General features: G+C 39.1%; 1 protein-coding gene across 1 annotated transcript in view; it reads right to left on the bottom strand.

The window, feature by feature from the left end:
• LOC140242177 (serine/threonine-protein kinase 32B-like) overlaps nucleotides 1-27,431 on the bottom strand; it is a 167,834-nt gene that overhangs the window by 40,761 nt on the left and 99,642 nt on the right. Inside the window, exon 4 of the mRNA XM_072321943.1 lies at nucleotides 7,260-7,297. Within this exon, the coding sequence (XP_072178044.1) occupies nucleotides 7,260-7,297 (38 nt within the window). The remainder of the gene's footprint in view (nucleotides 1-7,259; nucleotides 7,298-27,431) is intronic.

Here is a 27,431-nt window from a genome sequence, read left to right as displayed (position 1 = left end):
ATCCTTGTTCAGCGCAAATGTTTGATTTTTTTTTCAGAGTAGTGCTATTAAATAGTTTATCTGCTCAAGGACCTTGATATATTCCACAAATCTATACATGGAGCTGTCATTTTATGTACCACATGATGTGAAATTAAGAAAATCGTCAACGGGTAGTCACTTCCTCCGAATGGCCATTTAAACAATTCACCCTCACATCATTCCATCCTCCTGATAACAACCTGTTGATTTCTTTGAAGCATTCAGTCAAGTAAAACATGCAGTAAGCATTCAGACACATCAGTGATTAACCCTTGTCCTGTCGCATTTGTGTATTCTCTCCTCAAGCAGTGTGCCAAGTCCATGTTTACAGTGGACTCCCATTATAACAAAGTCCTCAGAAACGACAATTTTCTTTCGTTATATATCGAAATTTCGTTACGATGAAACAAATAAACAATAAAAGAAATAGAGCAGATAATGTTGCGGCCTAAATTTTTATTTTGTTGTAAGCAGAATTTTGTGTTTGTTATAATGGGAGTGCACGGTACTCACAATCAACATAACAGTCCTAGTCTTAACACTGTTTTATTTGACGCATGACCAATTCCATTGTTAATGTACGAATAATCACCCCCCCCCCCCCTTTCACATCGTACTTTTTATGCCTGGTACAAAATCTTCAGCAGTAGGCAACCAGTGCTATTATCATAAGTCTCCAAATAAATCTAGCAATGGTGGACAAATGCCTTGTCAGAGGTTGAACTTTTAATGTGCAATCCTAAAGGGACAGCACTGTTGCAGGTGACACATCTAACGCATCTACTCATTTCATGGTGGAAATATTGCCACTTGAAAATAGAATATAAACAGCAGATGAGGGTAAACATGATATGAAAGACGGCAGCTTCATCTAGTTTAGAATTTTAATAGAAATATTATGTGGCAGCAACTGACTCACAGATGAGAGGATGGGGCATAAAAATCAATTTCTCATAATTTAATCAATGGTATTTATAATAATAATAATAATAATACAGGGTACTTATAATGCGCCAGTTCCACATAGTTAACGTGCTCAAGGCGCAGTAGAAGAAGTAAGTCATGAAATACAAAAATCCTTACACAAACATGCACACGAAAATGAATGACACAATAATGATAATGAAAAAATATACATCATAATATACAACTCTACTGGAAAATGGTCATGAACAAATGAGTCTTAAGGGCAACTTTAAAGGAGTCAACATTTTATGTATTAAAGTTAAGATATTAGCTACTTGAATAATCAATCAAGTACTCGTACATCCACTCTATTTGTCATGTGATGTCACTTAGATTGTCTTCAAAACTAAATGCATACATCTGTTCCATCACTTCAGATTAGGTGACCTTTAATATGAGAGATTTGTGAATTCTTTCCTCCCCCAAGAAAAAAACCAACAACAATAGAATCCCCAAAATGGTAACACAGATAACATCAGAGTCCCATCAATGAAAGCACTTTGAGCAAAAATGTGAGGCATCCTCATCTGCCGCGGCAATCTCTTTACACTGAAGCTGTCACTATGGTTACCAAAGCCGCCACTTTGTGTGGCAAAGATGGAAAGAGTGGTCTGTTTGGTCACAGAATTCGAAGTCTCCCATGCTGTCACTGCAGAATGAGATATCTTGCACAATTTAGGTGAGGGAATCCAATCCACATTTACATTGATTTAAATAAAAAGAGACAATAAAACCTTACACAGGGAGTAGAAAAGGTATCATTAGAATTGGACAAGAAATTGAATAGTTTTGGAATCCCCAAGTTTCACATTATCCAAAAACAGTGAAGCCAGTCACCATAACATATCGCTTTATGCAAAATCAAAAGAGAGAGGGAGAGAGAGATTGCAAGAGTGGGGTAATGATGTATCATGGTCTCATAAGTGTCCCACTTTCTTTCCCCACAAACCTTCACTATATTTCAAGTTTTCCCATTTCTGCCAAAAGATGGGAAAAAAACCCTGAGTGCTCCTCACATCACAGCGTTCTATAGAGTTGTAACAATTTAGCAGTGATGAGTATATAAGGGATGGGAGCCACAGATGCTGGGGTACTAGAAAACAGCAAAAATGGTTTTAGAATATTTGCACAAGCCACTGACAGCGATGAATTCATCAGATGCTAAGCTTCAAATTGATTTATAATCTGCCCTGCTTCATTACATGGATAGTATCTTTTAAAAAAAAGTTAGAAAACTATCAAGATAATATTGCAAAAGTCAGCTTTACATATACTTTTCTTCTTTTTCTGATCTCTGACTTTGTAAAGGTAATGTGATGATGTACCACATATTATCATTTCTCTCAATGATTGCCATGGAGGAGGAGGAAGAGAACACACACAGCTGTCATTCATTTCGATAAACACAAAACTTTACCCTGTGTGGATAGTTTCATGCATTTTTAAAAATGTGATACCAATGCAGAAATAAAGATTCATATGAATATATAGTACATTTTAATAGTTTTTTTCTTCACAAAATTATATTGGCACTAGCAGCATGTCGACTGTCAGCCATATTTAATGCATGAGAAATAAATAAGTCTTATGGAACCGACATAAAATATCTATGACACACAAACAAAGAATATCACACTGGGTGGATATTTTCATGCATTTCTTGAAATGTGATATCAATGTAGAAATACAGATCAGTATTATTAAAAAGTGTGTTTTAAAATTTAATTTGTTCACATGAATTCATATTGGCACTTGTAACATGTCGATTGCCAGCCATATTCAATGCATGAAAAATTAATCTAATGGAGAAGAGCATAACATTTCCATGAGACACAAAAGAGAAAAATTCTTAACCTGTTGAGGACGAATCCCGAGTATACTCAGCCAAGCGTCTATGGGAAATGCGTGTTGTAGCAAAATTAAATTGTCCTCAACAGGTTAAACTCCACTACACTACCACAGTGCAGCAGCACTTTGGCCATGATTCGTCTGCAAAAAAAAAAAAAAAAAAGAGGCTGTTGAACTCTACTGGGGGTTTTATACTCCTCAAAAGAAGTATTTCTTGTGTATTTTATCATTTCATGCCTTGCGACTCGAATGAGCAAGCATCAGTAAGCTATTTGCTCTGTTGACAAAAATATAAATAGATATATGAATTGTATCAATCTAATGTTCATTTCTGACAAAAGCTTTTGGCAGTTCCAGAGGCTGTATGGCATTACCCTCTGTCCACAGTAATTCAACCTCTCATTTTCAAAAATCTACGTAAATTTCCTACACAGTCACTGCATGTTTCACCGTCCGCCACATCCCAAATCACTCTCTATCTAGAGATAGTAGCTGCAGTACGTGCCTCCTCCTAGCTAGTCTGTGTCTCAGACTCCAATGAGGCGGTCTTTACATCAAGTGCTTTTTCACCCCTACCTACGGTATCACGTGATCCTATCACCATGAAAGTCCAACATTTTCCGCTAAATGTTGACTACTTTGTGATTTCTGTACTGTCACATTCTCCAGACCCCTTGAAGCAAATTACAGTGTCATATAATTTGTCCGACATTCTTTCTAAAATCCTATAGAGCAACAATTGTAATTTTTAAATGATCCTGCTGCTCAGATTTCTCCGTTTATTTATTTTACAATACATTCTCTCACAGAGAGACCATTTAACCCAGTGAATACCAAACTTTTGTGGGGCTTGTTTAAAGTCACTGGAACTAGGAGACACTTTCCTCCCAAACGGGGTTAGGCGTCACTCTTCCAATCAAACATACCGGATTGAGGTCAGATTAGTTATCTGCACACAGACGAGCACGGAGAACTCTATTATTTTTTTCTTCACTGGAGGTTAATAAGGAAAGATCAATAACATCTCATGGACTCAAAACAAATATTGTCCACAACAAATTTTGTCCCCCATGTATAAGACCATGTCACAGCGTACGAACTCGTGACGGAGCTACTGTGTCCAAATTGCTGTAGGGGCGTTTATCTGGCCGCTTGCGGTTGAAGTGTTGGGTGGACACTTGCGACCTCTCGCCCCCTCAACGGAAATTGGGTCTCGGAGGAGCATGGCTGACCGACAATTTAATGGATGCAGATGAGAGGGTCCGGAGGAGCCCGTTTCTCTGCCGGCAATTAATCTCCACTTCATCAGTCCGACACGACTGATACCTCGAAGCCCAAGCTGGGGCAGAGCTCGCTGAAGGGAGATGGTCTATCGCCACAAATTGAGGGTAATCAATGACGAACACAAACCCCAATCATTCAATGAACGGCCAGGCTTCTAGACTTCTGTGACATCCACTGGCAGATGTAGTGCTCATTTCTGCTGCTCAAGGATGCAAACAGAAATAAAGCAAAAAAACAAACAAAAACAAAACAAACATTGCTAGTATATTGCCCTCAATGCAAAGTTGCACATACATGTAATGGCTGTACCATATGTCAAATGTATCAGGAATTACAACTTTTCATGACAACAGGTTGAAGGCCAAGCACGTGCAGTGTACTTCCCCCAGCCTCATTACACAGATCCTCATCCTTCATTATGCTGCATTCTTACAGTAGGTCTTGCAGGAAAACAGGAATTTCCAATCAAAGGAAGACTAAAATCAAAGTAGGATAATGGTAATAACTCTCATAGTGAGATTTTGGTTAGAAACATCCAAACATCCACAGGAATATCACTGCACAAACACACACACACACACACACACACACACACCACACATGGACAGACATCCAGGCATAATTACCTTTTTTCACATCAGTCTTGCAACGATTTCAGGCCGGTGCATTCCACAAAATACATGTACATGTACGGTATCTCAAATGTGATTTCATCTCATGTTTACTGTATAAGCTGTTATTTTTAGCGAGGGTTTCATTTTTGCGCATTTTGTAAATCACATTTAGATCGCGAATTTAACAACATGTGAAAATGTCACCATGCGCTAAGTTAACAATGCATTTACGATAGTGTAGGTGTCAATTTGTGAAAACAACATCTTGTGAAAATGTCTGTAACCTCCTAATTCATGAAAATATCTGTACGGGAAAATATGCAGCTTATACAGTACTGTAAAACGAGGAATGTTTACGTGCAATTTAATTTCGCAAATTTCGCGAGTGCCAGGATTCGTGAAATTGAAACACATGCGAAAATTCTTGTCTACACTACAACACTGTATATGCATTGAATGTTAGAGGCAGTACGCGAAATGCGAAAAATTTCATGATGCAAAAAGGATTGTTGGCTCCAATTCGAGAAAATTTCATGCCACGAATATATCATGTTTTACAGTATGTCTATTTCTTCTGGTGGAATGAGTTGAAGGGGCAGATGGGGGGGGGGATGAGAAAGAAACTTGAAAGGACAAGTCCACCTTCATATACATAAGGATTGAGAGAATGCAGCAATATTAGTAGAACACATCAGTAATAGTTTGAGGAAAATTGGACAATCCATTCAAAAGTTATCAATTTTTAAAAGTATCTGCACAGTCACTGCTGGATGAGAAGACTACTACAGTGTATGACCTCACATGGGTAAAACGATATAAGGAAAATGAAAGGAGAATTTCACAAAACCTTACTTTTTGCATAAAGTGCAAATTTCTTCGACTTGTTACTGATGTATGTTAAGGGTAATATTATTCCCCCTGCCTTCTGAAACAGAGAAGTCAAGTGTTCTTTTGTTATGCGAGAAAATGGAAATATGTTGAATTTTCTTTATTCTTTCTTTATATCGTTTTACACATGTGTCATCACAAGCTATAGTAGTCTTTTCATCCAGCCTTGACTGAGCAGAAACTTTAAAAAAATCATAACTTTTGAACGGATTGTCCTATTTTCCTCAAACTCTCACTGATGTGTTCTAGTAATATTGCTGTATTCACTCAACCCACATGTCTATGAAGGTGAACTTGTCCTTTAAATGCCAATGCAGAGCTACATTATACACCAGCATAAAACACAGATGAAACCCCCCCCCCAAAAAAAAAAAAAAAAAAAAAAAAAACAGGAGCGATGATTGATATGTACATTAACTTGCTGTCTCTGGCAAAAGATAGCTCTTCATGATTCAACATACAGCACGACAGATCCCTGCAAGCAATGGCTTTAATGAGAGGGGGGGGGGGGGGGACATTGGAGAACAAGGGGACCGGCATAAATTAGGATAGAGAAATAAATGCCAAAGCAGCATCAATTCAGACAAATAAAACTGATACAATTGTATGAAAAGAATAGAACTTTACAAAAACGGCCAGAGAGAAGAAAAATTCAAGCAAAACAATAATACAAAAATGATCAGCTTGACAGATAGCAAACAGCAACACACACACAAATGATTATGACAATATTCATATATTCAACAACAACAAAAAAGAGACAGAGAAAGAGAAAACCTCAGTGCATAAACATTCGACCAAGGCTAAACAGAACTGGAAGGGAGGGGAGGGGAAGGGGAAGGGAAATGTTATGACAGTCTCATACACAAACACCGGGAGATAGAAGGAAGACACTGTCATGGAGTGAGAAAGAGGAAAATAATGACAGATTGGATGGACACTCTTAAGGGGAACAATGGTCACTTGCAGAAAAAAAAAAAAATAGCAAGCAGGGTGAGGGAAGTATTATTGGACAGAAAGAGCCTTGGAACGGTGTGACATGATGATTAATCCCCCTCCCCCATAAAAAACACCAACAAACAAACAAATTAATAAAATCATGATTTTGATGGCACTTAATCATAAAAAATCAAAAAAACTTGTAAGAAAATCTTCACAAGGACTGACATGATCAATGAGCAAATGATCATTTTTCACATAAACTGTCATCAACTAATATGGGAGAAGACTTTAAGGCACATATTTATTTTAGATGTGAATTGTAATCTTTAATCTAAATTTTCTTTCAGCCAGGCCCCAAAAGTAACAATATCTGAACATTGTTTAACCCTCCAAAGACTGTGATCTCATGTTGTCATTAGCATATATAGTACAGGAGCAGGTTACCAATGGTTTTATGGTGGAGATACACTGTAGTTACGTGACATTCTGATTGCCATCTGCCACTAAATTACCATGGAGATTGGGAGAGTTTGGACACAAGTGGGCTAAGGCCCTTAACTGCCTCAGGGGGTGATGACATGCACGAAGAGGGGCAATGCACAAGCAGAAGACGCTGCTCTCACGCAATTGCATTTCCCACACAATGTCGTGAACTCGCACAGCGGCACCATTAATGATACAATCTTTTGTACTCACCATCTTCATCTAGTAGAATATTGTCAGGTTTGATGTCTCTGGAGAGAGAAAGAGTGGGAAGAAAAGAAATAAAAATAAAGATGAGGGCAAATCATTACAACAAAAAAAGAAAAGAAAAAGGGTGTGTCATTGCAGCGAATGAATGCTACCAATGCCAGTATAATCCAATGTAAGAATTTGATGCATTTAAAAGCACAGTAACTGCAAAAAAAAAGGGGGGCAGGGCAAATTCACTGTGTGTATTCTTAAGTGACTTTAAGGCATTTCTGTGGCTCGAGTGCCATGGGTGTAGTAAGAGGGTTCAACAAACCTTGGTGTCATGGCACTGATTTTTTTTTTTCATTGCACAATGAAGTCTACTGGGCATTATATGCTCTCTGACTACAACAATGTAAGCATAGTCTATGAGGTTTTCAATATGCTTGCTTTCATTTGATTCCTTCATCTTTTGTTTCCTTTACACTATGCATATCGTCGCTGAGGTGACAAAACCTCGTATCTCAAAATTGTCAAATGTTCAGGAGAGCGAAAAAACATGGCGGCCAAAGCACGATAGTGAATGGGAAAGCCTTCTCTTTGACATGTCATGGTGGCTTCATTTTTGGAGTAAGACAGTTAGGATTTAGCCAAGACATCACTTGACCCATTATTTGACCATTAAGCTAAAAAAAAAAATTTTTGACATTTTTGAGATACGAGGTCTTGTCACCCCAGCGACGATATGTCAATACTAATCAGCAGCACATGGGTGAAGCCGGCTGGAATATTAGGACTGAAATACAATCTACGCTATCTTTACTTTTGTGTTTGTGTGTGTGTGTGTGTGCAAGTGTGTGTGTAGATATCACTTCAGATGTATTTGTGAATAATTTTTCTTCAGAATAGCTTTTGACACTTGGATGCTTCCAGAAAGTGTATTGCTTAGGTTACAATAAGAGTACCTTCCTGATTCAGGCTTCACCAGAATAATTATGACAGGTTGAAATGGCCAAATACATCAACGTCCACAATGGACAAAACATTTCAATAGGCGTTTTCACATCAGCCCGATGTCTCCAAATAGCGCGCTTTTTTCTGACTTGGGAAATTTTCCCGATAGCGAAATAGCGCGCTATTTGATAATGTGAACACAAATTACCGTGCTAATTGTATCGCTCTGATCGAGAAAATTTCTCGACTCCAACTCGGGAAATTTCTGAAATAGCGGGATAGTAGCACGCTATTTGATAATGTGAAAACGACTCGAGAAATTAGCGCGATGAATCCCATTATGCCTAGCGTGTGTGACCCGATCGATCGAGGCAAACTGCACACAAGTCATGAGGAATTTTTGAGAGGACACACACATTACTGATGCTGTTTGCACATACTCAGCTGTCGAATTAGCTATTTAAAAATTTTTAACTATTCAGGCTACCCCCTCTTCGGGCTGATGTGAATAAGAAATGAAATAGCGCTCTAATTCGCAATCACGGAAAATATTTCGAGCTTGGATTTTTATCGGGCTGATGTGAAAACCCCTAATGTCACAGGCTGACAGTTTGTCTGATGTTTCTCTAACAACACTGGGTAGCATTACAAGCCTAAATTCTAAAATTACAAAAAAATAATAAATAATAATATATAGTAGATAATGTTTCACATTAATGACAAGCTCCAAAAAGTCATTAGGCAAGATTTGCCAAAAAGCAAAGTAAAAGATGCGGTTGCCAAGGGAAACCAGGTACTCCATTAGCAGGACAATCCACCCCCTCCATCTCATCAACTCGGAGGGTATCCATTACCAGTGCAAACTTGGCTTCATCATATTCAAGGGCTTTCCACAGAAACAAATCGCAATTGTCAAGGACTCTCCAGGCTGCATATTGCCATGGTAACGGAGGAACGAAGTCCCGACTACGAGGATGGCAAATTGGGTCAGAGAATGCGGGGAGTGAAGGGGAGCATGGCAAACATTTGAAGATGTGCACGAGCCAGAGCGGGCATTTTGAGATATTCCCCCTTGAAACGAGAGCTTTAGTTTTGTATCTTTCAAACTTAAACATGTAAGTGCTTTCTTTTTTTTTCTCTCTCTCCTTTCTTTTCATCTCTCTCTCTCTCTCTCTCTCTCTCTCAATCACACTTCTTTCCTTCTTCTCTTTCCCATCTCAAAATACTTCTTTATCCGAGTTTCTGTAAGTATATTCATCATCCGGATTATTTCCACTTTTCTGCTCCAGTATAAATCTGTCTATATCTGTCTGTCTGTCGGTCTCTCTCCTACCCCATCATATGTTTACCTACTTTTCTACCCCTTTCCCAAGTCTCTATCCCCCCTCCCTTCTCCAGTCTCCCCCCCCCCCCCTCCTCCTTTCTATCTCTCCCTGAGCCATCTAATCACATAATCTGACTATCTATCTCTTCATCGTGATCGGCCCTTCTGACGTAGATGGGCGCAGGTCTATGCACACGCACCCATGAAAATCACACATTCTCACATAGCGACACATTCCATCGGAACCTGATGATTCTCCACCAATCCCTGCATGCTTGCTCCGAGAGCGAGAGAGTGGAGAGAGAGAGAGAGAGAGATTTTAACAAGCAGCTGTGGTGCTGCTATTTCTCCTCAGGCTTGTTTACCTAACATTTCTTGTCATTTCCTCCTCTCATTCTCTACAGAGTTACATCTATGGGTCGCTTTCACACCGGTCGAGAAATGTCATCGCAATGCTGAGTTATGATTAAGGTTGCAATCCCGATTTGAATTGTGGTGGACTCTGTGATTTGAATTTCAGAGCCAGGAGAGGAGGTGTGGCTGCTTTCCCAGTTCCCATCAATCACTTTTGGGTAATAGGTAGCGCGCGCTTTGACTGCAGTGCAAGCATTTGTGGAGCGCAGTTTTTCTGCGGAAGTGGTTGAAAGGTCACCATAAGCTCCGCCCTCAAAACATGATTTGGAGGTCGATCTAGACACAGCACTGTTTAGTTTCGTAATCCTGGCAAATTGTGACTGAAACATACCTCCGTACCATCATTTGAATTGAGATTGGAATTACAATTCAAATCACCCCATGATTTCACTTTGCATTTACGTGGCAAAAACGCATAATTTGAGTCATGATTCTAGCGATGTGTCTTAACAACCGTGTTTCATATTACGCACTCTCGGTATGTATGAAAACAGTCAGAGTCGAGCATTTTTCTCTCTCTTCACTGGGCATGATAGAAAGTAATCACTGACGAAGTATGGTGAGAGAGTGAGAGATTTAAAAAAAAAAAAGTATGAGAGAGGAAGAAAGCTTGACAGCTGATGTATGAAAATGACTATCAAGGGACACACTGTTAAAACGGCTATATGAAGTTTACCACTTCCTCTCCGGTCTTTGCAAAATATATGAAGGCGACGGTGCAATCAGTTGAAATAAGACTGTCTGCTTCACTGGCGTGAACACAAACAGACTATCATTCTCATATCAAATCAAAGAATACAATGTGCAGGGAAAAAAAGGGTGGAATGCATCCATGCTCATTTGAAGCCCATTTCACCATTGATTTCACATGAATGCTCACAATGAACGATGCTGACAAATTTGATTTGCATTTTCCCCATGAGGAACTTGAACAAGTAATATCAATCTACTTGATCATGCCAGGGAATGGACTCAGCAACCAGTAAATAAAAACTATATAGAGAGATATCACGATGCATTTTCACAAGTGCTTTCATTTCCCCCATTCTGAGAGGTCGCATGATCGCGAAATTTGAACAGCTACACTGTAGGTTGTCAGCTACACTGTAGGTTGTACCATGCCGACGACAATGTTACGCTGAAGTTTACATGAGAGGGCTTTGACTCGCAATGCGGGATGGGGTGAACGACTGTAAACTTAGTAACCTCAGTGATGATTAGATTTCATCAAAGTGAACATTACTGACACAGACAGAACAATACAACAAGTAGCATAAGACGACCATACATTGCACAATTCTTGTTTCATTGCTTTTGTTGTTGTTGTTTCTTTCTCCTTATCTCTCTCTGTTATAACACAAACAATAGATGTCTACATTAGGGACATTGATTATGGTCCATTATTTAGGGGAAAAGTGGCTGGAAACTATACTCGTTACTATCGTCTGATCTCTTATCTATGATTTTCTACCACAGCAACTAGTCGCGACTCTAAACCAGCATTTTGTCCACATCCAAACCAAACTGCAATCGACTCACACTGCACGGTCTCAAGAGAAGTTTGTGTACCCTTGAGCATTTTGACTCTGATGCAATGATGTACCATCATGTCCTTGAAAAATTGTCCACGTTGCTCACACCATGGAGTTGGCGAGTCACTAGCTTGCAAAACATTTTCATGTGCACAGTCTATACGTGTTCTCAGCACACCCCAGCCAGATTAAATCCGCCAATCCCTCCGGCAATGAAGACTGATCCCTAATCCCGGCATAACATGCTTCAAATGGCCAGGCTGATATCCACAGTGGCTTCTAGCCCCCCGTCTGTGGGCTGAACAGAATATGGGCCGTGTGGTTTCAAGCCTGATTATGCCAACGCAGCCTACACGTACCTGTTGGGTGATATGTACGAAATCCATGGGGGTGGATATCTTGTCTTCTAATTGGAAATCTATTAAAGTGTTTGCTCGTCAAAAATGGTGATTTTCAAGCAGTTTCCTTCTCTAAATCTTCCATCCCTCTCTATCTTTCACTCTCTCGGCATGCATCCATAGGCTCAACGTTATCAGGCAGCTGTACTCTCTTTCTTCCCCTCGGGATTTGATTATTTCCATTCTTCTCTCAGTAGTTGCATTCATCAGCTTTCCCATGATCAAAACACATTTTAATACCCACCATCAAAACGCATTCGCAAGCACCTTTACGATCATGTTTCTCGAGTTGCTGCATCCATCAACTCTGTCATGAGTCAATTGGGAGGCCCTGTCACTGCACAGTTCTATTGCGCAGTTTGACTTGAGGAGCAGAGATGTATATAGTTGGCAGTGGTTGGCATGGGCAGGTTCAAACTATAAATGCATTTCAAAACAACTCTGCATTTATCAACTCTACAGAAACGTGTTTGTGGCTCAAATGTGTTTGCGATCTCACTATTTTTGGCATTTCAGAATCTTGTTTCCAACCCCATAATCAAAACAGCTTTGTGTTTATATCAACTGTCCAAAACTCTTTCACTGGTTTGGAAGCCTTAATTCTGCCCTAGAAATGAGTTGATAAATGTACCTACCGACATATTTGACTCTTTGTGTGCCATGCTCGTATGCCTGACTCAGTTGACAGTTTGCTAAGTTTGCAAATTTTGCTCAAACACACAAACTAATCGATAAATTGCCAAATGCCACATTAAAGGACAAGTTCACCTTCATAAACATAAGGATTGAGAGAATGTAGCAATATTAGTAGAACACATCATTGAAAGTTTGAGGAAAATCGGACAATCCGTTCAAAAGTTATGAATTTTTGAAGTTTTTGTGCAGTAACCGCTGGATGAGAAGACTACTGCAGTGTGTGAACAACTTAGATGTCACAATGCGTACAACAATATAAGGAAAATATAAAGAGAATTTCACAAAATTTCATCTTTTGAAAAAAGTACACATTCCCCCGACTCGTTACCGACAAATGTTATGGGTAATATTATTCCCCCTGCCTTTAGAAAGAGGCAAGTCAAGTGCTCTTTTATTATGCGAAAAAGTGAAAGTATGTTGAATTTTCTTTACATTTTCTTTATACTGTTGTACGCATATGACTCACAAGCTGTAGTAGTCTCCTCATCCAGCGGTTCCAACACAAAAATTTTTTAAAATTCATAACTTTTGCATCGATTGTCCAATTTTCCTCAAACTTTCACTGATGTGTTCTACTAATATTGCTGCATTCTCTCAATCCTTATGTTTATGAAGGTGAACTTGTCCTTTAAAATAATCTAAAGCTTTGCAAGTTCAAAATTCCATATATTTATGCATTCTTCATAAAAGCAGACACATGTAGCTTGCATTGCATAGTGATTGAAGAGCAGTGTTCCAGCGAGGGGGGGGGGGGGTCCAGTAAATTCTTATTTTCTGCCCAAGTTGTGTGTGCAAAAGTCATACCTCCCAAACCTGGAAAATAACGTACTTGTAGCTACTGGATATTGGCAAGAACAACATAATCATAACTTTGTTCTCAAATATATGTCACAGCAAAGATTGGAATTTTCCTTACAACTTTGCTCACCACATGTCTAGCATAATCATTTCTTTACAAAGTTATGTGGCTTTGCAAAAGCAGAATGTTTTCCAAAAGCTCTTATGCCTTCTGATCTCAGAATAATGCGGCGGCACACAGGACGTGGGCTTACACCAAGGCACAAATACATGTAGATTTATGGAACCCTGCATGTTTCCTTTCTATGGCCTCTCCTTCCAAGTCTCCCTCAGCATTCCCTCATCTTCCATTCTCCTCTGAGGCGTTTCTTACCTGCCAAGGCTAACCGTTCTCTCACGATATCCTTAACTCTTTACGTGCCACGTTCGCACGTCCGACTCAGTCGACGACGTGCCAACTTCGCATATTCTGCTCAACAAACAAAGCCGCCAAAACCGATCGATAAATCGCTAATCCCGCGGTACAATGAAAGCGTTTCTCGCCCTTTTGTTCCTCTCACATACGGCTTGCATTATGTGGTAAATGACTATCAAGCGGTGTTCCCAACTAGATTTTGCATGTACACTTTAAGTTTCTGTCACTATTTTATGTGCAAAAGTCATTCCTTTACAGTAATGTAGCAACTGGTAATTCAAAAGAAAAATTGAAAATAGAATTGTTATACATTGTATATGGAAGCAAAGTTTGGCATTCCTCTTTAACTTTGCTCACTATTATGTCCAGCTTAACAGAAATTTGTAGAAGTTATACAGATTGGAAAAACAGAATTCTTTCTCTAAGCATGACTATCTTCGTGCCTCAGAATAATGTGGCACACAGGGGGTTTCCACCATGGCACATAAAGAGATAATATACTCTCATCTTCTCCACTCTTGTCCACATGCATACAACACTTCCAAACTCTCCAGACTCAGAATTGTAGTTTGACACAGAGCTTTAACGAAGGAGAAAATATTCAGGCTGGTGGCAACATCTTGAGAAATCTGTTCGTCATCAGTACATGCTTGAAGACCTTGATTTTTTTTCTGTCATGTTCTCTTATCTTGTCACGCATGCATATTGTAAATACTATTATTGTTACTTCAAGAAAAAAAAAATGATCACATTTCCTTAAAGCATTCCTCTGATGGGCAAAATTCCTCATACTCTTTCCACTATTAAAATGTAATGTGCAGATGGCAGTGGGTGAAAAAACATGTGTCAACCTGAGACGAAGCTGCTACATGGCAATTAAAGCCACTATCTAACATTGGGAGCAGAGATTTAAAAAAAAATGTTCGATAATCACATTTGATGCACGTGTTTAATTCAGTTGTATCACAAAATTAACACCCTACTGTACAAAAATTTTGCAATTAAGCTGCAAATATAAGGATACATCACTAATTTTCTCAATAAGCCATCACAGTGACAGTTTATTCTCGAAATGGTTTTTATTAAAACAACTGTTAACATTTTGTAAACTTAACAATACTTTGCATTGATTATATATGGATTATGATTTAATGTTCATTATTTTTATCCTTGACTAGTATTTCAGAAATATTTTGAAGCATTAAAGCTTTTTTTTTTTTGTTCATCTGCAAAAGTTAGCAAGGGGCTCAATAAGCACTGCAAATTAACAAATAACACATTATCGACACTCCTGCAGACATTATATCTCCATCACAGTCTTCCATCATGATACAAAGATACATCGGCATCTTGGATTGTCATTTTCTTCCATCAAGTTGGTGCTTTTCAAAATGATTCATTTCTACTTCCCAGCAACAACGACTACAAAAAATCTTGACATTTTCCCTGTCAGTAATGATTAAACAGCCAACTACTTCTCATAATCAACTTACGTATGAACTGCTCAAAATGTCACCTGAAAAATACATTGTGCAATAACCAGCTGTCTTAATTAAGTGAGTACTAAAACAGGAGTTTCAGAATGATTGGTTAAGTAGTAAAAAGGCAATCATATCTGACATGTCAGACTCATCAAAATTTATTAGGTTTTCATTTTTATTGTACAATTCCATTGTTATTTATTTCACATACATCAGCTTGAGGTATTTAACCCATTGTAAACTAGTCCCAATTATAATTGGACAGGTGTCTACATGTATAGGAAATGTGTGTTATAGCAAAATCAATGGATTGATACTGATAGACAAATTTTATTGGGTTGTTCTTCTCCCATAAACTACTGAAAAATGTTAGGCAATCATGTTGTATTCCTTATCCATGGGACGAATATGATGTACATTAGCCCCACTGGCTCCAACATTAGCATAACATTCTTTAAGTTGATGCTTTGAAACCAGAAATATTCCATGTGCATGACACTTTCATGAATTTTGCATTGAGCCAAAATTTGTGGAAGTAAAATGCATTCGAAATTGATTGTCTATATTATACAATGCACTGAATGTCAGTGGCAATTTCGCAAAAGATTCATGCTGCAAATGTTTGTGGTTTTTTTTTTTTTGTCTTTTTTACTGTATTCTCATCCTTTGAATAGCCAGGATGCAATCTGGAAGAAGGACTAACTCGATCAGGAAATAAAAGGTGGCACCACGAAAGGTTGAATTTGTAGCACAAAGTGATTTGATTTTACTCCGTTTTGTTTTTTAGAGTGTTTTTATTTTTCTCCCTCCACAGCAGTCACCATCAAGTGAAATCCACCAGACAAGATATATTAGAGTGGCTGGTGGTAATAGGGCCTAGCCAGCATGAGACAGCAGAATACAAAGAGAAAGAATACCTGAAAATCATTGGCACAACCCGTCCAATCTCTGGCATTTATGCACCATTTCACAGCTTGCACACTGCCAAGAATTTCCATTATGCAACTAAAAAAATCACTTTTTTTCCCCCTCCCCTCCAGAAATTGCATCACTTTCACAACTCTGCTGAATTCTTCGACCGAACCGAGTCGGTAACTCAACACTGCTCCTGTCGATAGTACGCCTGATGTTACAGACGTACAAGTTTTAGCGCCTCTCCTGTAATAATACTCCAAAACTGGGCCACCTTGCCACCAAATATCCTTTTTGCTCCTGGAATTAAGAAAAGAGCAATAGAGAAGAGTGTGGTCACTCATATCATATACAGTTGAGCACCACAAGGGCAGGACTTGAAGGTATTATACTGAATCACCTGGTTTTCATGTCTGCTCCTGGCTCACAGTGAACTTAAGGAGGAGTTTTCTCAAACTTGAAAGCAATGGCACATTCCTGTCAGGAATTTGAATATCATTCTACTATGTATACTGCAACATCACCATACCACACGTTGCTTAAAGTTCCCTTGTGGCTCAGTAGATGACATTATGTGCTATCAAGCAGAAGGTCTCTGGTTCAATTGCCCTCTAGCTGCAGCGATTGTACCCCTATGCAAGGCACTTTGTCCTCATTGCCAAATCCTTTTCCTGAAACTTTCGATGAATGCTCAACTATTCTTTCTGGGTTTACTTACTTAACTGAACACTTGCATTCTGATTTGATTGTCGTGATGCTATAGTAAAAATTGTTATATCAAAACAGGGCATATATACATGTTTCTTAAGAGTAATTTTGACAAGCATTACTCGCTACCATATAACAAACAAAAAAATGTAAGGGAAATATTGAGAAAATGCCATTTACAGTTAATTTCAATGATGCATAAATCTCCCACGATTAGTTCACCAACGTCAGTCAGATTACTTTGACAGATACAGAGTAATATGTATGCCTAAAGCCCGCTGCACACTATATGACTCACGGCTATACGACTGACAGACTTTGGATCTGAAATAAACAAGTGTGTTTATTCTGAGGCTACTGTGATTTATTTTGGATCCAAAGTCTGTCAGTTGTATAGTCATGAGTCGGATAGCATGCGTCGGGCTTAAAGGTATTGTTTACCACTTGTAGCAGTGATTTTAAAGATGTTTGTGATATCACATTTGATGCATATATGTGTAGGTCAGTCGTATCACAAAACAACCTTAAAAAAAAAAAAAAATGGCAATAAAGCCCAACCTATAAGGAGATGTCACTATTTTTTCTAATTAAATCATAACTGTAGATGGTTTATTCAAGAAACAATTTTATAGTAACTATTGTTCACGTTTTGTACATTTAACAATACTTATCATTGAATATACTGATTACAATTTTACATCTCGGCTGTTTCTGTCCCTAACCCACATCTTAGAACTATTTTGAAGCACTAAAACTGGGATTTTGTTTCATCTGCAAATAATGGTAAATAATACCTTTCAGAGCCATTAGTCACTGCCTGAAGGGTGACACTCCTTTCACTTTACAAATCATTTGAGGAGACTGACAATAAGGCATTAGTTCTTAGATTCACGCACAATATGACAAATTCATTACAAAACACCCATCTACACAACTGTCAGATATACAGTATCATAGGTACTACATTGGGCGCTTGAGAGACACAATATTTTTTCTCTCTATTTCCCCTCTCCTGTCTCCCCCTCCCCCTCCCCCCCCCCCCCAAAAAAAGGCTAAATATCATCTTGATTCATACATCTGGGTCATACATTTGAGTTTAAATAATGCAGACTGTTATTGCTTGTTGAAAACAATGCCACACGAACGTGAACCCACTTAGAATGGTAGACGATGCTTTGCAAGGTAAAGATAGAAATTATTGTGAATATGCAGGAAGAAGATAACACCATTGTCCCTCTATTTTTTTTTAATGCCAGTAAAAAGTCGCTTGTCAAGAAACTGTGTTGCAAGTTTAGTGCTATACACTCTGAAAAAATGCAGCTCGCGGCCAAAACTGGGGCGGCAAACATACAAAAACTGGGGCAGGCTACACGCCTTATTCTGAGCACGCGACCCAACATCGGACGACGATCAATTTTTCAGCCTCGCCCGGCAAATTACGTTTCTGAGCCAAGGATTGAGATATCCAGCAAAACAAATATATTCATGTTTTTGGGAGATTTTTTTTTTTTTTTTTTTTTTTTTGGGGGGGGGGGGGGGAGATAGAGTTGTTTTTTTACGCTGGGTTTGCCATGCTTGTTGTTGTTACTGTTGTACTCGTTGTTTCAGCTGGCAATTACTCTTGGGGTGTAAATTGCTTTGATGGAACCAAGCTGTGTTTCAGGTGAAATTCTTTCCTCTAGAGACATTTTCCAAAAAATATCCTGGATGGCCTTGGAAGGGGTCTAGGGCAATTACCCCCTGGGCAATTACCCCGCACCCTTCCCCTGGCCCTAATCCTAATCCTAATCCTGAACCTAACCCTAACCCTAACCCAAACTCCTAACCCTAAACCTAACCCTAACCCTAATCTTTACTCTTACCTTACCACTAACCAGTATTTGGCCGGGGGGTAATTGCCCTCCGGGGGTAATTGCCCGGATACGCTTGGAAGGTATAAAATACATTAAACACTTCTATTGTTTCACTGCTTTGCTATTGTTATTATTGCATTCTAGGCTGTATATGAATTACATTATATCGTTTTAATGGTTACAACAGAGCTAGCTTTGGCAATGTGATATATATGTCACATAATTTCACTTGGGAATGGAACAAATGACACTACTGGAGGTACAGTTACATTGTGAGTTTAATTTGCTTTGGCTATTTTTCTGTTTGTTTGTTTTCCTTAAGGTGGACCTGAAAATGATTCTGTGCTTTCAGGAGTTGCCACAGAGTGTCTATATTCTACTACTGTACAAGTGGTTATTTTCGCGCAAGTGATTTTACACCCTTGCCTGGGTAAGATGAATTTTGCATGTTTTTAATTCTGCGGAATCAAGACATTTATCAATGGACCACATGACGTGCAAAAATGTTTCCATGTTTTTATTTTTGTGCTGGTTTCTGGTCACGCAGAATGTGTGAAAATTTCCACACCACCAAAATTTCAACTTTTACAATATGTGGGTGACACTCCAAACTCCTTGCTTGATTTTTTTTTTTTACAAGGAATATCAAAAGTCACAAGGCATGTGGAAAAGAAGTTATGGATCAATTATGATCTGTAGGATAAATCAGGTATATTTCATGATTTATATTTAAGTCATAAAACGAGTGCAACTTCAATAAACCTCCCTAAGTATGATACTGTTTCTTCACTGTCTCTCAGATCCATGACAAGACAGTCACCAATAAGGTATTGGTATGAATGCAGTGGTGAAATGGATTCATAATAGAAAGTGTTGATCCTTGCCAAGCTGTTGCTTACTGTGATGCCTGACAAGTTTGGATTCAAATTGCAGTATCTTTAGCCGCTGTCACACTAGCAAAAGATAGAGAAGTTTAAGATTGTGAAGTCTTCATGAACTTTTGTTGTCCATTCACGCTGGCAGCCAAACTTCTCGATCTTTGGATCAAGAAGTTTTGGTAATTGGTGCATGTGTGCAAGACAGAAGAAAGCGCTTACGTTGTCTGACAGCTGGTGATTGTGATGTAACAATGTACTACTGTTCATCACGATGACCGTGCTTCGGAGGTAACACCCGCAAACAGGTGGTTGAGTGGTCATGTGACAAACTTTGCAAAGTTTCAGTTTCTAGCATTCACACTGGCAAAAGATTGAAAAGTTTGGTGGGGGTGGGGGAAATATCACTAGTTTGAGCGGGATGTTTCACGAGTTTGTCACACTGACAAAACTTTGAGATCTTAAACTACGCAATCTTTTGCCAGTGTGAAAGTGGCTAATCTCTGATGACGAAAACAAAGAGGAAAAGGAGAAAGAGGAGGAAGATAAAGAGGAGAAGGAATAGAACAAAGAAGAACAGGAAAAAGACAAGGGTAGAAGAGGAAGATGACAAGGAAGAGAGGGAAGAGGAGAAATTAAATGAAATGAAATGAGGGAAGAGGAGAAATGATATGAAATGAAATGAGGAGGGAAGGAGAACACAAACAAGGCAGAACAGAAGAAAAACAAAATGGAAAAAGAAAACAGTAGGAAGAAAAGGCAGAAGAGGAGGAGAGGAGTGAAGAGGAGAAGATGGACGAGGCAGAATTGAACAAAGAAAGACAAAAATTTGATGGAGGAAGAAGAAGAGGGAAAGAACAATAGGAAGAAGAAGAAGACGAGGAAGAGGAGAGAACGGGAGCTGGAGACCCTGACCGTCTCGAGCATAGTGAGCGGGAGCAATCTACAACAGATTGGCCGATTATCAGGCAGACGATCACACCGTTGGAAACGTCACCTTGAAATGCAAATGCGGCGGGAACGATTGTCACCCCGCGTCGCACACTCGTTGCGTTCTAATCTAGACAGCTGTAGCAATATCGTGACACCATGGCGGTTTGCGCACCTTCCCCTCCAGGAAAATGCCTGTGTCATATGACCAAAAAGTAACCCCGAGGCACTGGTGCATTTCAGCAAAGGTGAGACAAATCAAAAAATTTGGCAAGTCGTCCCAAGCACTCCTTTCTCAAATCTCTCAACTCTTACTGATTCGTTTCATGCAACAGGATGTCATATCGCCATTGTCATTCATGACTAACATTGATTCTGAAAATACATCAATTTCACACAACTGAAATAAGAAAAGTTGGGCCAAACCCTCAATTTCGAGGTCATTGTAATTGTTTGTATTCATTCAGTCCTGATTACATCCAACACACTGGGTAAACTTGATGGTATTAATTTCTCACATAAAACAATCACTTATTGAGAATCAATAAAGAATAAAGCGATCGATATACATCTATGACTCGTAGCATGGAATGTCTACGTATCCATAACAGGCTTTCCTCCTTCCCACGACGCACTGCTGTGGACTTATGATGTCTTCATGACATTAAAGCTTCCATTCATCGCGTATGGCCAGGCCAGGAGAGAGGGAGAGCGATATTAAACATAGAACCTCCAGGTAGCTAGGCTACTCTGTTCTGGCGTGGAATTCACCCACAATGCCAGTCTTTCTGATTCCAGCAGTGGCGGATACAATGTGACAACAACAAAGACATCGAAATCAATAGCGGCGGAGGGCTGAGCCGGAGATTCTGCATCATCACCCTGCTCTAAGACAGAGCTAGTCTAGCAAAAGGAGACCTCCCCTATTCCAGGTTCAGACAGCATCGTGAAGGCAACAAAAATGTGTTTCTAGGGCAGCCCATTTCAGCATTTGTCGTAAATATGGCTATTCCGAGTATTGTACACCCAGATGAACCACATTAGACTGATGAATATAACAAAGAATTCAAGTAGGTAAAACAGTGTATCTACGATGTAATGAAAGGAGTCTCTCGAGGTCTCTCATAACAATAATAACGGAGTCTTTTAACCCATTGAGGATGGACTGCTTTTGCTAAAACACACATTTCCCATAGACACCTGTCCGAGTATACTCGGGACTCGTCCTCAACGAGTCAATGCAGCACGTCTGTCAACAGTGACACTTCTGGCGCAGAAAGGTGAGACCTCCTTTTACAATGCTTCATTTGGAAAAAAAAAATGATTGAAAGGGAACACATAGTTACTGACATAATTAAGTATAAAAATGTTTTGAATTCTTTCTTGAAGAGAATGAATTAGGTCTCCATTCTCAGTTTAACAGAGAATTCCAGAGTTCCAGAGAGAAAAACCAGGCTGGGGGAAAGCTCTGTTGCCCCAGAAATGATGCATGCGGGAAACTTGAAACTCATCTACTTTGCATGAACACAGATATTTGGGGGTGCAAGATCCTGTATACCATAATATACACAACCACACACATCTACTCTACACAATGCATACACAGAAGCGTATGGTATATATTATGTACATACACACCCATATCTGCACATTATATTCACACACATTTGCATAATCATATACAGACATACATACATACACACAATATACAGCAGCAGATAAATTCTAGTAAAAAGTGTTAGTGGGTTTGTGTATACATAGCATAAAGTCTATTACTCCATGTACTTGTGAGCTAAAAAAGAAAATAAAGTTAGAGTCTACTTTTGTAAGACTAGACTCCAACAAAAGCAATTACATGCCAAGCGTGCATTTCACCTTGGTGGTCCTAGATCAAACAACCAAAATGCAACATAAAATAGGTCCGAGCCTGTATTGATTGACACTTGGATTACGCTGCGCGTGTTTACAGTCAGCGCCATCCCCGTGGTGGGGGGGGGGGGGGGGAGGAGGAATAAAAGAGAAAGAGGAAAAAGATGTCAGTTGAGGATAGCACGAGAAATCAAAAATGTCAAACCCTTTCAAATTGGCACAGAACTCGCCAGTTTACGTGTTCAGAAACATGTTTCATGTTAGCAGAGTTTTTTCTTCTTTTGTACATATATGTAAGTGCAAACTTGGAATCACATTTCTCACAAATATGGTCTCCAAATCACATTTGGTCGATCGCAGTCCAACTGAGAATTCTCAACTTCGGGGATGCACTTCCAGCCTGAACTCTTTGATCTCCATTACACCAGTAAGGAGACAGGAGCATAAGAGGCTTGACAGTGTATTAACTTCTGCCATGGTGTACACATTTAGATACATAATGTACTCTCAAATTCAGTCATCTCAAAAATTACATGTATGCGGTGACAGCATGATAGGCCATAGAGTTTGTGATGCTGCATGGTCTTGAGTTTGCAGGTTTACGGTCAGTGAGGAGAAAATTTCCTAGTCTGAACGCACCTTTCAAGTATTCTCAGAAACGCACTCATGTACAAGATTAAAACAAATTTCTTCATAAATGTGAAAAGCCCTCCTGGTTTATCGCTTTCATCCCAGAAAGCCCCTGTAAGCTTCCCGCATTTGTCAGGAACACAGGTGCCTCGATGCTACGGGTGCATGTGTCGTGTTCAGGGGATCACAACATCTCTCAAACTCGACCCTCTGGAATTCGGTCCGCCATAATTTTGAGGTGCAACAAACTCAGCGTCACCCCACATAACCCGTCCTTATTCCCCTTGACATGTTGGTGCCACAGCCGATACTTGACAATCCCAACTCGCGGTCACAGGGTGGCGATAGACATGTAGGTACATGTGCAGGTCTCTGGCAAGAAAAGTCGGTCAAGCTTGCTCATTCTCAAAACTAGAAGTTCCCTCTCCGTAGCGAAAGTCGAGTACCAGGAAACCGGAATACAATGCAGGCCCTGCGCGACACCATTCATGTATGGCTTGGAGAGTGATGATACCAGGGTAAGGGTGAGGATTCATGAGGAAATTCCCTTTCTACCATACTAGGGGACATACTAGAGCACTACCATGGGGAATTGGAGAAGGAGAATAATAAAACCCTGACCCTGACCTTGTAGTAAAGCTTTGTCTGCATCTCGTCTTCTCTCCCGTCCCCCCCCCCCCCCCACCCGCTCTTTCTGTCTATTTCTATCTCTCTGTTAACCCTTACTGTGATTTACCAGGTATTTATTGATCAGCATGAAGGCTTGCATGATACTGTTGCCAATCGGCAAAATTATCTGTAGGCTATAATTGTCAATGAATAGAGATTACCTACTCCCCTTGAACCTCGCAATTTCACCATGGCCTTCCTGTTGGACTAAGGCACATTGTGATACCACAGCGGGCCTGCTGATCTACAACTGGGTGAAGTTTGAAAGGATTGCTGCATTCTGATGAAAAGTTTAGTCTGCTAAGTGAAGTGCCTAGATGAACATAAAGGGTTAAATTACTTCTTTCTTCTTCTTCTTTTTTGTTTACTCTGAGGGATAACTTGGCACTGTAGCATGAGTAAATGATCAATTCTGTAAAAGGTCTGTCATATTGCAAATACCTAGTTATGGATAACACAAAGGGAACTTTCAATATCTTTATACAAGGTAGCTATTTGCTTAACCTTATCAAAAAGCACAAAGTGTAGGAACACAATACTACATGGCGGGAAGCAGTCTCGAACTTACACTTGAACACTGCATGACACATTTTGAATCTTCCTATTCTTATCAGCACTTCGGAACTGAGTGACACTGGATTGTAAGTGCCTGCTTGTTTGTACAATATCATTTGATGTACAGAGGTGGATGACATGAATGAGATCCCTTAATAAAATACTGACTATTTAAAGAGATTCGTTAACGTTCACAACCATGCGATTTGCACCAGATGGCATCTCCTTTGCTGTAAAATTTCTCGAAGTCCATTGCCGGATTTCATTGCTTATTCATTTTATTCTCATACAAACATCAAAATGCTTTAATAGAAGACATCGGTTGAGAAATAATTATTTTAAAGTTTCCTGTCACACAAGTTCTGCCAAATATGTAGATGCCTTTCCAGCCATAGCCACAAAAAAAAAAAAGTAATTTGCAGTCCCATAGAAGAACTGATAGAATGCAGAAACATCCAATAATAAAATATGGACATAAAATACTGGCATGCGTTTCACTAAATATAGAGCATGTACTGGTATAATCTTGTTGCAGTGTATTAACTATTTGATGGTTACCGTGTTTACATAAGAGTAGGATTATGAGGCCCCCCTCCCATAATTCCTGTGTGGCAGTTTATTGCTTTGGGCCAAGATTATATCAAGAATTGAAATACAGCTTCTATCCTGTTTTTACAGCTGCAGCAAACTCCCTGAGAAATGTCTCTGCGGAATACTGCATTTATGTTGCAATCTTTTTATGCATTCCTTCCGACGGAAGCAGGATTAAGCAGCTTGATGTTATCATCTCCAGATGCTAAGTTTGAGGAGATCCTTAAAGACAAAATGCCATTTGTTCTGCACTTAAAGGCATAATTTACCAATTGCAGATGAAATAAAAACCCAGCATTAGTGCTTTAGAATAGTTCTAAAATGTGAGTTAGGGATGGAAACAACAACTTTCGAAATTTGAATCCATGTAATCGATGTTAAAGGGATCGTACAGTTTTGCATACCTGCCAACATTTCAAGATGAAATATCTTACTCGTGGATTGCAAAAAATCTTATTTTATATGCAAACTGAAGTCAAAAATCTTACTTTTGGTCAAATCTTCAGAAAATACACATGAAAGGTATATCTAAATATTTTCTAAAAATCTGATTTCTCTGACAGAAAGTCTGATTTTGCTATTTTTAATGTAAAAAATCTTACTGAATCTGATAAAAGTAAGTATGGTCTTTGGTTGAGACCTAACCTTGGGTTTCTAACATTTTGGGCTGAGATTATGAGAAACCTCTTATGAAATATGAAAGAGCATGTAATTCCACAAGGAATTCAATGTTTATTTGATGAAAATTGGTTTTGAAATGGCTGAGATACCCAAAACAGAGCAATTCTAATAAAATAAGGGACCCAACTTTTATTACGATCGCTTTGTTTTACTTTATTTTTGGATGTCTCAGCCATTCCAAAACCGATTTTCATAAAAAAAAAACCTTTGAATTCCTCTCAAAAAGGTACGCTCTGTCCTATTTTACAGTTTCTTGATATCTCGCAAAAAGTTAAAAGCCCAATTCTCACCTGTACCAATACTGTACCATCTCTTAAAGTATTGTTAAATACACAAAATGTGAACAATACTTATAATAATAAAAGTTTCTAGACTAAACTGTCTACAGTTACAGTTTATTGAGAAAGATACTGATATCTCCTTATATTACAGGCTTTATTGCGAAAACTTTATATGGTAGGATGTTTTGTGATACAACAGACCTACACATATGCATCAAATGTGATATCTTGATTTTTTTTTTTAAATCACTGCTCCCAAAGGTAAACAGGACCTTTAAACAACTTGCCTTGCATGCATTTTGGTTGTTCATCATTGTTTGTTTGTGTGTGTGTGGGGGGGGGGGAGGGGCTTTAAACCAGCACTATATCAAGTGGAGGTTACAGATCATTCCAAACAACTTGGCTTTTTGTGGGTAATGACTGCATCTATATGTACATGCATAACATTTCCTTTCGGGATCCAATTACAGGGTTGCTGACACTCACACATGAAAATCAGACAGGTTTCAAAGAGCATTCAGGTAAATACCCGTGTTTTACATGAAGCTCAAGTGGGGAAAGTACTTTAAAGCATGATATTTTTGCGGCATGAAATTTTCACGAATTAGACCAGATGGCCTTTTTTCACGGCATGAAATTATAGGAAATTGCCACTGGCATTTCAATGGATTGAGTGTAGGCAAGAACGTTTGTGTGCATTTTATTTTTGCAAATCTTGGCTCTTGCAAAATTTACACAATTAGAATGCATGCAAAAATTTCTGGAGTTATAGTAATCAGAGAATCACAGAGGTTTTCAGATTCTTTTGTATAACACTAAAGATTTTTTTTTTTTTAATTCAAGGAGCAACTTGCAGGATCACACACATTTTGCAGCTCTGCTTCAACCAACAAAGTACAAACACACTTACAGTCATCAAGATTTCAAGGGTACAATAACCCTTCTTAATTTTCATTTCAATTGGTTTAAAAAAAAAAAAACAGCAAAAAGGAAATCACTGATCCATACAGTCTCATCCCACCATGTCCAGAAAAAGGTATGTCCCAATACAATGCTGCAAATGATAGCATTGGAATACATGGATGATACAGTGCCACATGCATGCATTGATCAGAGAATACAGAAGTCATACATAATGTATGGATTTTGTAACCAGACCATACACTGTGTACTGCATGATGCATACAGCGCCCAACATTGAAAGTCTCAGTGTGGGCAGGTTTATACTAAGGCACCACAACACTGCAGTCTCTGCCCCCCCCCCCCCTCCCCTCCTTTCTCCACCCCTCCCCTTCTCCTTTCCTCCCCTTTCCATCTTTCCATATTAATGGCTGCATTCAAACACCACACACACCCACAGAATACTCCCAACATGTTCACATCTAATGCTGATGGCAGTTCTCCAGACTGTAATTTTTGCCATGGTATAATCTGCTCACCGGTGCATGCAGTCCCAAATTCTCAAAGAAATCACAGAACTTGTGTGCTCTGATATGAAAAAAAAAAATATTTGCTTTTCTCCTTAACCCGTTGAGGACAGGCTGATTTTGCTACAACACACATTTCCCATAGACACTTGCCCGAGTATACTCGGTATTCGTCCTCAACAGGTTAATTATGACATCATTAA

This window comes from Diadema setosum, chromosome 18, assembly GCF_964275005.1.
Source record: "Diadema setosum chromosome 18, eeDiaSeto1, whole genome shotgun sequence".
Classification (NCBI taxonomy): Eukaryota; Metazoa; Echinodermata; class Echinoidea; order Diadematoida; family Diadematidae; genus Diadema; species Diadema setosum.
Note: the sequence above shows the minus strand (reverse complement) of the source record. Positions and strands in the feature narration are given on the sequence as shown.